Consider the following 19182-nt stretch of genomic DNA (forward strand, 5'->3'; position numbering starts at 1 on the left):
GGAGTTGTGGCTCAGTGGTAGAGTGCTTGCCTAGCACATATGAGGCACCGGTTTCAATCCTCAGCACCACATAAAAATAAAGGGAAAAAAAAAGGGGGGCTGGGGTTGTTGTGGCTCAGTGGTAGAGCGCATGCCTAGCATGTATGAAGCACAGGGTTTGATTCTCAGCACTGCATATAAATAAATGAATAAAATAAAGGTTCATCAACAAATATATATATAAAAGTATTGTGTCCATCTACAACTAAAAAAATATTAAAAAAAAAACAACCAGAAATGACGTAGTCAAACTTACATATAAAAATGATGACAGATACTAATAACAGTAACTAGAGAGAGTGTCCTTATTTACAGAAAGATATTAGCAGGATTTATCTGTCTAGGTTGCTTACTGTAAATAGATCTGGAATTTAGCAACTAATGGGGCATACCATGGCATATTGGAAAGTCATGTAAGCTAGTGTGTAATTGATATATTATAAAAAGGAAATGCTTTATAACTAAAATGACTCCTTTTGTGACATGGTATCCCACATTTCTCTGTTTCACCCTGATGGTTCATATCCTTTCAATTGTTATTATTATTTGGTCCTAGGAGTTGAACCCAGAGGTGCTTAACTGCTGAGTACATCCCCAACCCTTTGTATATTTTATTTTGAGTTAGAGTCTCCCTAAGTTGCTTAGAGCCTTGCTAAGTTGCTGACACTGGCTTTGATCTTGTGATTCTCCTGCCTTAGCTTCCCAAGGCATTGGGATTATAGACATGCAATTGCACCCAGCTCCTTTGAATTATTTTTTAGTTGCCAATGGATTTTTCAATTTATTTGTTTATTCATATGTGGTGCTGAGGATCAAACCCAGGGCCTCACACATACTAGGTAAGTACTCTACCACTGAACCACAACTCCAGTCCCTCCTTTGAATTATTAATAGAAGTCAGTAATAGGCAGGGCTTTGGATTCCTGTGAGTCTTTAAAGTTTAAACATCATAGATAAATGGATATGAACCTCTCCTAAGGGATGACTTAGAAAATGAACTTCAGCAATCAAAAACTGTTAGGAAAATCTTTAGCATAATGTCTGGGGGTGAGTGTTACGTATTCGTAACAGAGCTAAGCCTAGTGGCCATAAAGAAACAAAATACTAGGTAAATGTTACACAGAAATGATTCAACTACAAGAAAGGAGCAGAGGGCAAGAGTGAGGGGAAAACAGAAGAACTTACTATGTGAGAATAAAGGAATATCAGATGGGGCTTATAAATCCAGCTCCAAGAAGCTAAAAGGGTATAACAATTCAAAAACTGACACTAAGAACACATTAGTAACTAAACTGGACAAAGGAAGAGAGATCCTGGAGAGGAAAAGAAGAGCTTACTAGACAGTTTCAGTATTTCTCACAATAGAAAAACAACAGATCTTATCTAAAAGAGTGAGGACTAGGGAATTAAATAATGAGAAATGCACACTAAAATTAAACTGAAATGTGATTTAAATGTGATTTAACTCATCAAACTGAGAAAGATCTCAAAGCACTGATGGCAACACACGAAAGTGGCATTTCATATGCTGCTGCAGGAAATGGTATAACTATAATCAATTGGTATAACTACAGAATCTGACAACACTTAATAGTTAAAGGAAAAGGACTAAACAGCACCTTACCAGGTGAATTTTTTTTTTAACAATTTAAGGGTAACCAAATAGCCCTTATTGATGAGGAAAAATTCCTTATAGAATTCCAGTTAATGACTTTGGTAGAATTAATAAGATTAGAAATATGCCATATTAAAAAATAATGGATGAAATTGTTAAATAAAATAATTTCCTATCTGTATAAAAGTTCAAAAGAGTGATGGGGAACATTAAAATGAAAGAATCATGTGGTAACCAAGTGACCCACTGATGAACCTCAGTATAAACGAGAGAGTCAGCCAGAAATAGTGGAGCAAAGAATGGTAAGGTGAGAAGAAATTGGAATTTGCTTCAAAATATTTCATTAAAAAACCAAAAACAAACAAACAAACAAAAAATAGTAACAAATACAAAAACAACAAAAGTGACTGAAAGAAGAAAAACTGGCAAAATGTAGATAATTGCTACATCTTGGTGAGGGGGTTCCTTATGTCATTATCTCTGTTTAATGTGTGTGAAATTTTACAAAACAAAAAAGTAGGCCATATGCTATGCTTTGGATATGATTTGTTTGTGCCCGAAAGATTCACATGGTCTTCAAGTGTGTTGATTTGGGGGATTGGTAGAATCTTTAAGAGAGCGGCCCTAGTAGAAGATAATTTTTGTCACAGGGGCAACCCCTTCAGAAAGAATTAATGCTGGTCTCACAGAAGGAGTTAGTTCTTATGAGAGCAGATTGTTATAAAGATAGGCCACCAGACATAACTGCCTTTTCAGTACATGGCCAGTTTCTTTTCTGCTGCTATATCATGTTGTAATGCAGCAGGTATGTGTATGTGAGTGTGTGTGTGTGTGTGTGTGTGTGTGTGTGTGTGTGAGTGTGTGTGTTTGTGTGTGTCTGTGTGTCTGTGTGCGCGTGCACCCACGGAGAGGCTCAACCTTACCAGGAAGCCAGTTTTATGCTCTTAGATCTTCAGAACTATGAGTAAATAAGCTTATTTTCTTTATAAAATAGACGCTGGTATTTTGTTAGAGCAACAACAACAACAACAAAAAAACAGCCTAATATAACATACATACCATCCTTTTAATTTCTGAATCAGCTTTCAATAATTTAATTTTGCATGGCAAATTAAAGATAAATGGAAAATCACTGAAAGGAATAGGACTGGGGGTGTCTGCAGGAACCTAAAAACAAAGGCATAAGAGTTTTAATAATTAAAACAATCCACTGTTTCACTTTATTACCTTATTTCCCACTATGCTTTTAGAATCTGTTCTTAAGAACCCAAATTACCCCAAAACACTTTTTTTTTTTTTTTTTTTAAACTCAGGGGCACTCAACCACTGAGCCATTTCCCCAGACCTATTTTATATTTTATTTAGAGACAGGGTCTCAGTGAGTTGCCTAGTGCCTCGCCCTTGCTGAGGCTGGCTTTGAACTAGTGATCCTCCTGACTCAGCTTCCCAAGCCACTGGGATCAGAGGCATGCACCACCATACTCAGCTCCAAAAAATATTTCTAAGAAATTACATTTGTGAATGAAAGATGTATAAGTTTTTTAATGATTATCTAATTTAGTAAATTCAGCTTTGTATTGAGGGAATTTTAAAAGCTTGACTCATCAAAACAATGTGACATAGCTTACTAAGATGTCCTCCTTAAAAGTATGAACATATTCATAAGTGAACATGTTATGCTTACCAGACTATTACATTGAGCAAACAGTTTTCGTCTCTCTTCGCGAAAGTCCAACAGATCAGAGAGCTCGTTTATGTGGAAAGTATCTTCTGGTAGTTTACAGTTAGATTTGTTTTTCTCACTGCATGTGACCTGCAATTTCGTTTTCTATTAATAGATTACTTACTCTATGATATACATATATGTATGTATATTCTTAATACATTTGTCAACAGTGAAGTAAAGTTCTTTAAAATTCCAGTTTCTGACCTATAAATTCTCCAATTTTCATGAAGAAGTATTGTCAAAAATATAACACATTGTATTAGTAATTAGGGAAACAAAAATCAAAACTACACTGAGATTTCATCTCACTCCAGTCATCAAGAATACAACAATAATAAATGCTGGAGGAGACATGAAGCAAAAGGAATACTTCTACACTATTGATGGGATTGTAAATTAGTACAACCGCTATGGAAATCGATATGGAAGTTCCTCAAAAGACTAGGAGTGTAACCACTATATGACTTAGCTGTACATCTCCTCAGTATTTACCCTTCATGGAGAATTAAAGTCATCTTACTACAGTAAAAAATGCGTACCATGTTGATAGCAGCACAATTCACAATAGCCAAACTATGGAACCAGCCTAGGTAGGTGCCTGTCAATGGATGAGTAGACAAAGAAAATATGGTGTATGTACACACTGGAGTTGTATTTAGCTACAAAGAAGAATGAAATTATGTCATTTGCAGGAAAATGGATGGAACTTGAGAGCATTATATTAAGCAAAATAAGCCAAACTTGGAAAGCCAAGAGTTGTATGTTTTTTCTCATATGTAGAAGCTAGAGAGGAAAAAGGAAAAGAAAGGTGAGGGGGAATCTTATAAAAATTGAGGGGAACCCAGCAGAAAGGGACCGGGGCCAGAGGTGGGGAAAGAGAGAGAAAAAGGGGAAATACTGGGGAATGATATTGGTTAAATTATATTGTCATATTGTGTACATGTACAAATATGTAACAATGAACCCCATCATTATGTAAGTATAAAATGCACCCATAAAAAATAGAAAGTATACATAAATAAAAAATGAGAAAGTCTACATAACATGTTGTTAGTGGGATTGATAAAACTTATTTAGGTTTAATTTAGGTTTTGGGTTTAGGCTTACTAGAAGTTGTTTTTAGAACAAAAGTACCATGAATTTGGCAAATTTAGCATTTTCTTGACTAAGTAATGAATATTAATTTGGTACACCATTATAGTTTTGATACGAAATGTCCCTGAAAGACTCATGTGTTGAAGGCTTGGTTCCCAATGCAGCAATGTCTAGAGGTGAGGCTTTTGGGAAGTGATTAGGTCATAATGACTTTGATCTCATCAATGGATTAGTCCTACCAATAGGTTCATAATTGAATAGAATATTGGGAGGTGGTGGAAACTGTAAGACATAGGGTCTAGTTGGAGGAAGTAGGTCATTGTAGGCATGCCATGGAAGGGTATATCTTGTCCCTGGCCCTTTCTTCCCCAACCTTTCTACTTTCTGGCAGCCATGAGGCGAGCAGTTTTGTTCTACCATGCCCCCCCATCATGGTGTTCTACCTCACCACAGGCCCAGAACCATGGAGCCAGCCAATCATGGCTTGAATCCTCTGAAACTGTGAACCAAAATAAATCTTTCCTCCTTTATGTTTTTTTCTCCCCTCAGGTATTTTTGTCACAGTTACCAAAAGCTATCTAACACAGGAAATAAGTACTAATAGAGAATGACACAGATTGTGTGACTTGTTTTTTCATTTTTGTAAGATTTCACAGCTAAGAATTTTCCTTGAGTCTCAGAAGAATCTTTTGGATTTAGACTTTTGAGCAATACTGGAACTGTTAAAGACTATGGAGACTCTTGGAAATAGACTGTATTATGAGATTCATGAGCACAGTCTTTAATATCTACATTCCTATCAGTGTTCTGGTCTTTTGGGCTAATAGCAGAATTGTCTGTTAAGCTCCATTTATAACATTCTAGGGCTCTGCTAGTCTACATCTCCAAACTTTCCCTCACTCTTCTGGAAAACCAGTTCCAAAAGCTTCTTATATACCCAAGGGGTTGTTATTGGTATATACATTCCTTTAGATGACCCTTACCTTATGTACTTCTTTCATCGTTCCCAGAAGAGCTTTAAAATTTAAATGACTCTGCTCCACTATCATCAATATCATGGGAAAACGCAGTTGAGAGGCGATAGGTGTTTTAAGCATCTGGACCAGTGTGTTCAGAGAAGATGCTTCTGACAATGCCCAACACTTTCCTGAGGGGTGTAAAAATCGACCATGATAAATATGGTCCTCCTCTCAATTCCCAAATCCCTCAGTTTCTACTAGCGTTCTTTAATAGATAATATTTTCTATTACCAAGGGCATAACCCATAAAATATCTTTTCTAAGGATATTATCTACAAATGTGAGGGAAAAAGATACTACTTGATTTTCAAAGTGACACATTCTTGAAATCTAAAAAAGTACATAAGTGAATAAACACAAGTGTTTATCAAAGTTCATTTTTATATCAATTTTTTGTGGGGTGGTGCTAGGGATTGAACCCAGGACCTTGCATATATTAAGCACACACTCTACCACTGAGCCATATCCCCAGCCCTCAAGGTCATTTTAATCTATAAAAAAATCAAATAGTATTATCTATGTTTTTAGATTTTATGAACCACATATGGAGATTTTTAAGATAGCCAATAACTATGTCTTAATATTACTGAGAGTGAAACCTGGATTTTGGTACCTTTCAAGGATAATTCTCAGAAAATTCTCAAATAGTAAAATAAATTACCAAGCTTATGTAATTAAAACAATATTATACAGATGCATGTATAGCAGATCAACACATCAGAGTAAAAATTCCAAAAAAGGACTCAAATACATAGAAGATTTTAGTTTATGATAAAAGTGGCACTGCATATTAGTGAGAATGAAACAGATCATTTAATAAATGCATAGGGACAATTGAAAACTGATCTATGAAAAAATGAACCAAGATAAACTCCATAACAATCAAAAATTTAAACATTAAAAATTAAATAATAAAAATTATTGTTAGGAAAGAATGAAATTCTGCCATTTGCAGCAACATGGATAGAGCTGGAGGATATTAGTGAAGTGAAACAATAAATCAGGCACAGAAAGACAAACACACCATTGCCACTTACATGTGGAAACTGAAAAGTTGATCTCATAGAAATAAAGAATAGAACAGTGGTTACCAGAGCCCAGGAGGTGTGTGGGGGAGGGGTGATGGAGAAAGGATGGTTAACTGGTACAGAGGTACAGCTGGATAGGAGGAATAACTTCTAATGTTGTAAAGCACAAGAGGATAACTTGTTGACAAAGATTTATTTAAAATGTTTCAAAGTAGCTAGTAGAGAGAAACGGAATGATCCTAACACAAAGAAGGGATAACTGCGGTGATCAGTTACTCTGATCTGATCATTTATTACACATTGTTTAACTACACTGATATGGCAACTGTGTTGGGCACAGATACACAGGCCTACAATCTGAGCAACTCAGGAGGCTGAGGCAGGAACATCACAAGTTTGAGGATAGCCTCAGCAACTTAGTGAGACCCTGCCTCAAAATGAAAAAATAAAAAGGACTGTGGATGTAGCTCAGTGGTAAAGTACCCCTTGGTTCAATCCCCACTACCAGAAATAAAAATAAAAAAAGAAACATCATACTGTACCTTATAAATTTGTACAATTATTTTGTGATACTTAAGATAAAAATATATTTAAAGAAATAAGCCAGGCATGGTAGTGATGCCTGTAATCCTCGCAGCTCAGGAGGCTGAGGCAGGAGCATCACAAATTCAAATTCAGCCTTAGCAAATGAATGAGGCCCTCAGTTAAGGAAGGTGACCCTGTCTCAAAATAAAAAATTTTAAAGTGGCTCAGTGGTTAAGTGCCCCTGGGTTCAATCTCTACTACCAAAAAAATAAAAATTATAGTAGGAGCATGAAAATTTTTTAAAATTTCAGACTGAGGTAGGATTTTTGCAAAGCTAGAAAATCCTCAAGCCCAGAAATTATAAAAAGAAAATGTTACTATAGCAGGCTACATGAAAATTAAAAAATAACTTACATAGCAAAAATACCACAAAGTAAAAGAAAAAAAAATACCTTAAAGGGAAAAAATACTTTCAATTAATTTTGTTAATAAAAATTGTTAATAAAGAATGAATTGCCTTAATACCTGAAAGGCTTCTATGGTAAAAGAAAAATATTAATAAGCAATTAAGAAAAAAGGGACTAAGAGGGAATAACCATTAGTTCACAGTACAAGACACACAAATGGATCTGAGCTAAAAGAAAACCAGCACAGTCTCATTCTTAATAAAAATTCAGATTTAAATTAAGAGATTTTTCTTTCAGAATGGCAAAGATCAAGTTTGATGACCCCTCTGAAAAATATGTGGTTGTTATTTGTTGATGAAGTTTGCATTGGTACATCATCTTGTCAAGCCTGCCTTGTTAACCAATCCCAAGGCTGCAATTTACATAAACAACAGTATCAACAGTGGCCACTAAAAGGTGAGTGACATCGTGGCCCTGACCTCTTCATATGGATCTGAAAAATTTGATTTGAAAAATTTGAAAAATTTCTCAAAATAAACATGTATATACAATTTAATCCTGTATTTAACTTCCATAAAATTTTGCTGAATGTGTAAGTTTACATATTTAAGAAGAAATGCATGTTAGCACTCTTATAATTGCAATAGAGTAGAAAAAACCATACATAATACATGTGCCAGAAGAATACTCTTCCGTCAGTCTTACTGTTTGGATGTGATTTGTCCCCCAGGAGTCCATGTGATGGAAGCTTGGGTTCCATGGTGGCAATGTTGAGGGGGTTGGATTTTTAAAAGATAGGGCCTAGTGAGAGGTCAAGGGGTGGGAGGGTTACCTTTGGAAGGTGTTAAGGTAGTTCTCATGTAACCCCAGGTAATTCTTGCAAGAGGGTTGGTATGAAAGCCTAGGCATGGTCCCTTCCAAACTTTGTGTATCAAGATGTGATCATTTGCTCTAATATGTGCTCCTGAAATTGCCATCTGCCATAACGTGAACAGCCAAGAGTGTTCTCATTAGAGCTCAGCTGATACCAGAATCCCATTCTTGAACCTTCAAAACTATAATATAAATACACCTCTTTTCTTCATAAGTAGCCTGCCTCAGGTATTGTGTTATGATGAAAAGCTGACTAATACAGCCAGCCAATAGAATGAAGCAATTCTATAGGCCCCAAAATGGAATAATCTCTATGATGTACTGATAAGTAGGAAAAAACAAGTTGCCAAAGAAGCATGGTTTCCTTCTCTTAAAAGAAGAGAGCAGGGTGTGGAGGCACATGCCTGTAATTTTGGTCATTCAGAAGGCTGAGGCAGAGTACTTCAAGTTGGAGACCAGCCTGAGCAGTTTAGCGAGACCCTGTCTCAAAACAAGAAGTAAAAGGTCTGGGGAGATAGTACAGTGATAACTAAAGTATAATGGGGGCTAAGTCCTTATTTAAAAAATAGTAACAATAAAGAATTTTTATATGTTTATATGCATAGAATATCTTTTGAAGTGTACATAAGAAACTAATCACCTTCTAGGAGGGGAACTAGGTGGCTTATATTTCAGTATACATAACCTTTGTACATTTTATGCTTGAGGCCTTCAACATCAGCTTAAAATTATAAAAAGACATTCCATGATATTGAATAACATAAACAATAATATCAAAGTTTTTAATCACCTCTGGTCAAAATATCTAATGTTTCAAAACAATATGAATGGAAAGTTTTAATGCATGGATTTATCTTGATTAGACACTATAGATATCAAACTCTGATGTCAAAGCCATGTCCAAGTCTAAGGACTACATTTGCTTTTAATGATAAGAGTAATGGTTATAATCGCTTTAGGTTAATCTTTGCAATAATTCACATACCATATACTCGAATATGTGTATATTTTGAAATCTTCTATCTTCTAAATTTGTTACAACTTCTATTTCAGACAATGACTCTCCATTGAGTGTATACAAAAAGTGACATAAAACTTACTCAGGACTTGTAAAGACTGGTTACTCATTTTACAAACAGCCTCTGCAAATGAAACCACCAGGCTCTGATTCTGAGAATCTTGCATCACAGGGCATTCTGGGAGTAGGAGAAAAACTGATAAAGCTTCCTGGTGTGGAGAATGGCATGGGAGAGCTTGTAGTAGATTATCCCGGAGACTTGTAGTCATCTATGGTTGAAATAGGATCAGAGAAAAGGCCCTGGTATTAGATACAGTGTTGTGACAAATAAGCTCTGGGACCAGGGGTTTCATTCTACCAAGTTCCATTGGAACAACCATTTACTCTTTCTGAAATCTACTGATGAGACTCCATTATTCCTTACATTTCAAATGCCCCTGAGGCAGTCCCTGGAAGAGTCATCCTCCTATTTTATATCAGGGAACATGAAGGAAATAACGTGAAACTGCCTACACATGGTCATACTGAGTGAATTGGGACTTCAAAACTAATACAGAGCCCTCCAAAAGCAATATTATAAGCTGGATATAGAGGAGTGCTTGTAGTTGCAGCTACTGGAAGGCTGATTTGGGAGGATCACTTGAGCCCACTATTTCAAGACCAACCTAGGTAACATAGTGAGACCCTGTCTTAAAAAAAAGCAATATTGTATATATAGATCACACTGATATGGAATGTGAAGCTGTTACACAACACATGCACACACACTCAAAATCCATTTCTTCCTTCCTTTGCCCCCTTCATATATCAGTACAAAAATTTCAGAGCAAAAATAGCTTTGATTTTTTATATTATGTATTGTACCCAGAGGTTAACTTTTAAGGTAGATAGCCAGATGTGGTGGCACATGCATCTAATCCTAGTTACTCAGGAGGCTGAGGCAGAAGGATCCCAAGTTTGAGGCCCACAGGGGCAACTAAGTGAAACCTTGTCTCAACAAATAGAAAAGGCCGAGAATATGGCTAGTGGTAGAACACCCATGGGATCCATTCCCAGTACCAACAACAGTAAAGATAGAACATACATAATAACGTATATTAGTGGGAATAAATTGTATTTGTGTGTGTGTGTGTATGTGTTTGTGTGTGGTGCTGGAGATCAAATTCAGGGCCTCATGCATACAGGCAAGCAAGCACTCTACAACTGAGTCACATCCCCAGTTCATGTATGATTTTTATATTTGTTAAACATTAAGTTCTCACTATGTGTCAGGTGATCTCATGTAAATCTTATTAGACTGTGTAGGGTAGCTTTCTCTTTTATTATTTTTTTTAACCTTATTTTTACAGATGGGGGAGAGACTCAGTTAATTAAAAGTAGAGGAAGAAAATCATTCAATTAGTAACAATCAAGGTTCCATACCCAGATCTGTATGACCTAAAATCTACCATTGCCAGGAAAATTCTATATATTCACCTCCCTCATCATGCTAGGGAAGCACTCTACACCTGAGCTACACACCCCCAGCCCCAGACTGTGGTACTGTGGTATTCTCTTGCAGCTGTCCCAAAGTACTAAGACATCCTGATTACCTGCCTATTGATAATTTGCAGCCCCTTGTCCCACACACACCAGAACCCAAATAGACAGAGGAAAAGTTGTCTCCCTATTCAACCTAGAATCATAAAGTAGTTTACCTTAAAGATGAAATAAATTTATAGGTAAAGAAAATGTGAATAAAAGAGAAGCAGGGATGAATCAGTAGCATAGATTCATGTCAAATATATTTAAGGTTCATCTCAAAGTAGAGAACACACTGGTCCAGGACAAGGCTACCCTGCTTCCCAAACTAATGCTCTTCTCATGCATCATGTTGGAGACTCTCAATCATTTGCTTTTCTCATACAGAAAATAAAAATACTGTGTCCATTATATATTTTATGATTGAATAAGAAAATAAATGGTAGCACCTTATGCAGTATCTAGAAATAGTAACTTCATAATGAAAATAAGTCTCTGATTTAGCTCCCCACAAAACTAAACTGCAATCACATTTATTCTTGTAAAGAAATCCTATTGTTCTATTTCTTAAATAAGTATTGGTTATTACCATGGAAGAAATCCATTCCTTTTTTGTTATCTTCTTGAAGATATCTCTTGCCATTTGTAAGTCCACATCAATGGAAATCCTTTCTTCAGTTCCTCTTTAAATAGAATGTTAAAATAAAAAGATGGAAAAGGATATTTCTAAACTTCATATGTTATTATTTGTTGTATTGATGAGAAATATATCTATGACAAACCTATGACATATAAAATATAAACTTTTATCTTGCCTCCTTTCAAAATAATCAACTTACTTGACACAATTAATTTTACAAACTTTATATTTTTCTGTTAAAAGACAGTAACACATTTCTACCTCTTTATTAGTTACATCATCAAGTTTGAGCTACACTATTAGTAAGATGTTCCCCCGCACCCCCAGTGCTGGGGATTGAACACAGGTACTTAAGTGAGGCAAACACTCAACCACTAAACTGCATCTCCAACTCTAGCAAGATTTTAGGTTGAGTGTGAGATCTGAAACTGGCTACCCCTTCACTTAGTTTGTATACTGAAAACTAGAACTACCCAGTATCCGCATTATTGCCATTTCTATTTATACAACTTTGCAATTCCACTGTTTTCCTTAGCAGTGCACTGATGAAGTAATAGTGACTTTACAGGGAAATGGCTTGATTGTTTATCGCAGAAAATTTCCTGGAAGATTCATTAACAATTCATAGAAAAATCTGGAAAGACCATTAACGATTCAAAGGAAAACATCAACAAATAGTGTGGCTGTAGGATTCTTTGACTCCTTTATCTCAAAATCCTTGCCTTGCTATTTCAAACCTATCCAGGATCTTTGTATATTTTCCCAATTCTCATCAAGCCCACAGTCCTCTGCTCCCACACGAAAGACTGTCCAGGTGTGGTGTCTTATCAACAGGTTGTTTTGGTGATGTTTGAAGAGCCCAAATTCAAAAAGTCTAATATTATTTTTAAAATGATGCATCATCAAGAAACATGCTTTCTAGATTAACAGGTCAACAGTAATATTAGGAGCTAGGCATGGTAGCAAATGCCTATAACCCAGCTACTTGGGAAGCTGAAGTAGGATCACAAGTTTGAGGCCTGCCTGGGTAACTTAGTGAGATCCTGTCTCAAAATAAATATAAAAAAGGACTGGGGCTATAGCTCAGTAGTACAGCAACTCTGGGTTCAACCTCTAGTTGTTGTGGTGAGGGAGGGGGCGGAATATATATATTTCATACACACATGGGCTAGAATATACATGCAAGTTCTAATTGTAAATGTTTCCTGCTTAAAAATACTTTCTTCTTTGCAGCCTTTGGTATTTTAAAAGTGTGTCACTTATGTCACTCTCTGTGTGGGCCCAGATATTTTTCTGCTTTAGAAAGATAATACAGGGGAGGAAAAGAGCCCATCTATCTCACCCCACCCCAGTTCTTACGTGGGCTCTTTGGCTGATCTAGGAACTAAATCAACAAAAAGCTGATTAACAAAACAAAAGCATCCTGCTTGGGTGCAGGCTTGTAATCCCAGCAACCAGGAAGGCTGAGGAAGAAGGATCAGCAATTTAGCAAGACCTAAGCAATGTAGTGAGACCCTATCTCAAAAAATAAAGAGGGCTGGGGATGTGAGGATGTGGGAATGTAAGGTGCCCCTGAGTTCAATCCCTAGTACCAAAAAAAAGTTTGCCACTGTGCCTAACTTTTTCAATATTCTTAGAGTAGGAAAAGATTCTCCTACATCCAGTAAGCATGAGCCTGAGGCTAGAAGAAAAAGGACACCTTGTCTAGGACAGTCAGGGGGAGAAGAGATACGGTGTCTAGATTTCTCTTCTGCCTTTGGCTAGGATAAGTACAGATGAATAGGAATGCTTTTTGGATTCTAGAAAGATACTGGGCTTCTCTAGTTCCCTGATGACATTGTTGGGAGCCAATACTTTCTAGTCCCTCAAATTACTTAGAATGCAGCTGGGATGGAACTGGCCTGTGATGTAGCTCACTGGTAGAGTGCTTGCCCAGCATGCATGAGGCACTGGGTTTGGTGCCCAGCATCACATGAAATAAATGAATAAATAAATAACACACACACACACACACACAAAATCCCTAGATAAACAAAATAAGGTATTGTGTCCATCTACAAATAAAAAATATTAAACAAACAAACAAAACCCAAATGACAATAACAACAACAAAACCCCAATGGAATTGCCTCGGGTTGTGTAAGGGAAAAGCACAGGGGTTAAGTCAGGACTGCCTAGTTTCCAGAAAAGGATCAAACATGTCTTCTGAATCAGTGAGCCAACTTGAAACCACGTTAAGGAAGGGACAGGACCTGACCAGGTGAAAGAAAACCAGAATGAGTTACACCAGCTGCAGATCAGCAGGGAAACAGCCTTCCAAGGCAGCAGAGGGCAGCCTAAGACCCCTTTACACCTGCTATCCCTCCAGCTCCTCCCTCACACACCCAGGTGCCACCCAGGAGCCCTCCAAGGAAGGGGCAGACCTAGAAAGTTAAAATAGTAAGCATTAAAGGAATTGCTGAAACTACTGGAATCAGACCAAGTATTAAACCAAATAAGAGAGAAATCAGATTTTTCTCCATAGCAATGAGTTAAAAACAAAATAAGATCTATTTTATTAGTCCCACACAGTGCTAAGCGTGAAGTGAATTCTCAGTTTCTAAGTACCAAGGCAATGTTAGATTTTAGCTGATCAGTGGTGGACACAAAGATCCTGAAAAAACACCATTCCCTCCGAATGGATAAAAAAGGAAAGCAGTGTGGAGGAAGTGAACGTTAATTATGACTTACAGTGATCTAGTAGAGGATTCCTTGCTAAAATGGAAGAATTCTATAACAACCTCTGGAGTTCTCTATGTTGAACTCTGCATTGATAGTAATATTCACACATTAATCTGACTCTACACATTTCATTTAAAATATTTCACAGTATTTTAAGTGAAGGTAAGTCTCATAGAAGTATTACCTTTGCTTTAAAAAGCTCGCAGTCAGACAAGCAGGAGATGAAAATATCATTCCAATTTCACTGGAAAATCAATAACAGGGGTTAAGTCAAAACACATTGTGAAGCAAGTCTCCTGTCTTCCTATGTCTGAATAAATAACAGATGTCATGGAATCATTAATGAAACTATTCTCTTAAGTCTCCCAAATTCTAGATACAGTACTTTGTACCTATTATTGCTGAATACTGCCAAAACCCTTTATAGTTAATTTCTTCCAGTCATCTACATTTGAATAAAATCCCTCATTCTGAAGACCCAAACTCCAGCTCTCCAGAGAATAAATGAAGAAGATCCTAAAACAGTTCAACTTCCTGGAGGCTTGGTGAGCTTTATTGATTCATTCCTGTATCTTATTTACTTAGAGAGGTGGCTGGGATAGTGTACGTTCTCCATACATCTCTTATTTATACTGAAGAAAAGATGAGTGACAGAGTACATCAATGACTATTCATAAACAAAGAGGTGGTGGAAGAGAAGCATGGTCAAATGCAAATTGGCTCATGATAAAGTCAAATGCTTTTTCTTGTATCTAGAACAAAATGACCGGCACTTCAGAAATAGATGAAATTGGTTTATACTTAATCAGACACAGTCACCTTTTAGCCACTTCATATTCACTACTTCTGATCTTCACTGCTAGCCATTTTTCTGCCAGGGACTGGTTCATTCGGCTTATTTCTGGCAGGATTTTCTTGGAAATGCTTGTAGAACTAGCATCCTCCCAGGAAGGAAAAAACAAGGATGATCAGGAAAGCACACACACTTGCCAAGGAATAAACAATATAGTAAGGCATCTGTGCACTTGATCCACAGGCCCCACCCTCTCAGGTGCGGTGAGTGGAGCAATGGTAAAACTGGCTCAGCTGTTCTACTTCCTTTTCTGGGCCACTTTGCTTATTCTAAAACCTTAGTTTCATCATTTGAAAAAAAAAAAAAAGATTAGGGGGATAAAACAAAAGAACTAAAAACAAACCAAAACAGATACTTGTATACCAACACGCACTGCAGCACTGTTCACAATAGCCAAAAGACGGGAATAACCCAGGGTCTATCAACAGATGAATGGATTAAAAAAATGAGGAATATATATGCAATGAAATATTATTCAGTCTTAATATGGCATTCTAGAAAAACTCTGAAAACATGTGAGTAAAATAAGAGATGTTAAAAACAATAAATATTGTACATACTGCATGATTCTGCTTATGTGAAATGTCTAGGCAAATTTATAAAGATAGAAAGTGGAAGTTGCCTAGGGTTGAGGAGACGGGGAATGAGAAATTATTATTTAACACAGAGTTTTTATTAGGGGTTATGAAAAAGATGGATAGTGGTGATAGCTGTACATTGCAAATATAATTAATGCCAATGAAATGCAAATTTAAAAATGGTTGCCAGGCATAGTGGCGCATGTCTGTAATCCCAGCAACTCTGGAGGCTAGGCAGGAGGATTGCAAGTTCAAGGCCAGCCTCAGCAACTTGGCAAGGCTCTCAGCAACATAATGAGACCCTGTCTCAAAAGAAAAAAAAAAAAAAAAAAGCGGGTTGTGGGTGTGGGGATGTAACTCAGTGGTAAAGTGCCCCTAGGATCAAACCCCAGTACCAAGGGAAAAAAAAAGTTTCAAATGACAGCTTTAATGTTACATATATTTTGCCATAATAAAGAAATGGAATAACCATACCTACTTCTCTGGGCTTTCCTTATGATAGAACTCCAGACCTCCTGTGTGCCAAGCACCTGTCCTACCATTGAGCTACATCCCCAGCCCCTCCCTTCAATTTCTTGATCTGAGTCTTGGGTCACTCCTGTAATTTGATCAAGATGAAAATAATTTTTTCCCACATCCCAGGAATCTTAGGATAATGAGTTTCTCCCTATGGGCACTTAATGCTACTTTTTTTTTTTTTTTTTAAATCTTCAGTTTCTCTGAAGTATGTGGCATCAGACTAGCTTCTTTCATGAAAACTTGAGCACTTTGCTGTTTCCTCACCATCACCATTCCTGTGGCCACTCTCCCTGTCCTCATGCTTGGCAGTATCAAAACTGATGAGCACAATCTATCTTCCACCTTAGTTTCTTCTCCTTTTCTTTTTTTGTGTTGGAGATTGAGCCCATGGCTGCTTAACCACCGAGCCACATCCCGAGCCCTTTTTTATATTTTATTTAGAGACAGGAGCTTGCTAAGTTGCTCACGGCCTCACTAAATTGTTGAGGCTGGCTTTGAACTTGTGATCCTCCTTGCCTTAGCCTCCTGAGCGGCTGGAATTTATAGGCATCTTGATTCTTAATCTCAGCTCCATGCTTTTCCTCTGCTTCACCTCAGCCACCCATGTCCTGGGTCAGGGTTTCTAAATTGACCCAACTGACATTATGGTTTAGATAATTCTTTATTCTGAAGGGCAGTCCTATTCATTGTAGGATATTTAGTAGCATTCCCAGCCCCTATCCACTAGATGCCAGTAGCAGCTGCTCTTCACATCAAAACACACCTCCCCGCTCCAGTCTCGACAACCTAAAATGTCTTCTGACATTGCCAAACAATTCCTGGGATACAAACTCACTCTAGTGAAAGTCATGGCCCTATATATGAATGATAAGCTGGACTTCGTAATCATTAATTACTCTCCATGTTTGAAATTTCTGTTGAAAATATTCTCTTTTGACCATCACATTTCATCTTTTTTTCTTCTCCTTCTCCTTCTCCTTCTTCTTCTTTTGGTGGGGGGTACCAGGGATTGAACTCAGGGACACATTCCAAGCCCTATTTTGTATTTTATTTAGATACAGGGTCTCACTGAGTTGCTTAGCGCCTTGCTTTTGCTGAGGCTGGCATTGAACTTGTGATCTTCCTGCCTCAGCCTCTCTCTCGAGCTGCTGGGATTACAGGCATGCGCCCATGGCCTCCTGGCCCCCTGGCCCCCATACCATCTTTCTGATGAATTTCTTTTCGAGTGAAACCTGGTCCCAGGTTCCTTGATGCTCTGGGATCTCCCATTCTTTGACTCTATCCTTGGTTCACTGTCCACCCTCCTGTCTTCCTTACCCAGCTGAGGTTCTGTTTTTCAGCACTCCAGTCACTTCTCTCTTTTGTTTCTTTCCTAACATACTTAGCTAGGAAAATTCCACCTATAGTTAACCTCAAGTCTGAATTACTCCAAAATCAAATCCAGGCAGCCTGATACCACCACTGGAGACAACTACACAACTGTGCTGAATGACTGCATTTGAAGTCTAGGACCACAGATTTCATTTGGGCATTTGATACTGTCTAGTGATTTCTGAGAATGTGTATTTTCTCAGTCTCTGAGACAAATATTGCACTCTTTCCTTTTCCTCCTAAGCCTGCACACGCCTTTGTTTCTCTTGCACTTACTTGGGACCTTACCTTGTTCATCAGTGAGAAAAGTGAGAGGACCAGGCAAGAACTATCCCTTGCTCTCCATGGCCCTACCCTCATCTGCACTGTTCCTTATTACAATGAGATAACTATTTCTGCTCAAATTCTTCAATTCTGCACTGAATTCTGCTTCTGGGACGTAGTTCTGTACTCTCCTTCATATCAAAGCTTCTCAGAATTGTCACAATCTTGTGGGGGGCAGGAAGGGGAAGGAGAGGTGCTGGGGACTGGATTGGAACAAGATATATTCCATGCTTGTATAATTATGTCAAAGTGGATTCTATTGTCATGTATAACCGAAAAGAATCAATTTTTAAAAAAAGGAAGAATTGTCAGAGTCTTTGTTTTCATTCCCTCCCCTCCTATGCTGTATCCATTCCACCCCAGTCAGATTTCCTCCTGTCTCTGGAACCCAGTTGGACCAGAGCAAAAATAAACTCTGCGCCACTCCTACTTGACTTCTCAGTCATGTTTATAGTATTAGTCACTTTGATTTTGTGCCTTCTCTAGCTGGGTGATCTTTCTTTTTCCCTTTCTTCTTCTTCTTTTTTTTTCTTTTGAGACAGGGTCTTGCTGTGTTCCTGGTCTTGATCTCCTGGGTTCTAGTGATCCTTGCCTGTCGGCCTCCTGAGTGGTTGTGGCAACAGACACCTACCACCATGCCTGGCCTTTTCTTTTGAATTCCAAATGTGTTTATTGGGATAGTTTCTAACACATCTTGATTCAAGATGATGCCTTTTCCTGAAGGAGCATCTGTTAGCCTTGCTTTTCCTTCCACGTGTTGGCAGTGGACAGTGGAACAGCTAACACCCCAAACTGCCATTTGCACATGGCTGAAGACTAATGTGGTTTTTATAACATCCTGGGCATTTCACATCCATGGAATAGGAACTAGGGCTCTGCACAAGTGCTTCTTGCAGTTTCCTCTTCTCTTCTGGACAGAGAATAGGCATGTTTTCTGGTAGTCGTTATTGATGATATAGTCCCTGTGACTTTTCATCTGGGCCCCTGGCTTTAAATACCATCAACAGTTTGATAGCTTCCATGATTGTGTTCCACTCTCGACATCCCCCCTCAGCTCCGGCTCTGACATCTAAGTCTTTGGATCACCTCTACAAGGACATTTCAAAATGAAACCTTCTCATATAACTGGCTTCATCTTATACAACTCTTCATTTTTTCTTATTATCTTCAGCCTCACGGGCCTTCTTTGTCACACATACCAAACTTAGTATTGCCCAGGACCTTTCTATGTGTGGTTCCCTCTGCCTTCAATGCTCTTTCTTTGACTCAGTTTTTTCTTCTATAAAATGGAGCAAATAATATCAACTAGA

The 19182-nt window shown here is 37.7% G+C and overlaps 1 protein-coding gene across 5 annotated transcripts in view; it reads right to left on the reverse strand.

Moving 5' to 3' along the window:
• Herc6 (HECT and RLD domain containing E3 ubiquitin protein ligase family member 6) overlaps positions 1–19182 on the reverse strand; it is a 54180-nt gene that overhangs the window by 19261 nt on the left and 15737 nt on the right. For all 5 annotated transcript variants that reach the window (XR_013092125.2, XM_076864006.2, XM_076864005.2 and 2 more), the window contains exons 9-15: positions 15047–15168; positions 14412–14471; positions 11456–11549; positions 9428–9614; positions 5459–5622; positions 3339–3467; positions 2714–2821 (exon numbers count right to left, since the gene is read on the reverse strand). Coding sequence is in view for 4 of the 5 variants with exons in the window: in XM_076864006.2 (XP_076720121.2) it covers positions 2714–2821; positions 3339–3467; positions 5459–5622; positions 9428–9614; positions 11456–11549; positions 14412–14471; positions 15047–15168 (864 nt within the window). In the remaining variant the exon portion in view is untranslated. The remainder of the gene's footprint in view (positions 1–2713; positions 2822–3338; positions 3468–5458; positions 5623–9427; positions 9615–11455; positions 11550–14411; positions 14472–15046; positions 15169–19182) is intronic.

Source organism: Callospermophilus lateralis, chromosome 8 (assembly GCF_048772815.1).
Source record: "Callospermophilus lateralis isolate mCalLat2 chromosome 8, mCalLat2.hap1, whole genome shotgun sequence".
NCBI classification, from domain to species: domain Eukaryota; kingdom Metazoa; phylum Chordata; class Mammalia; order Rodentia; family Sciuridae; genus Callospermophilus; species Callospermophilus lateralis.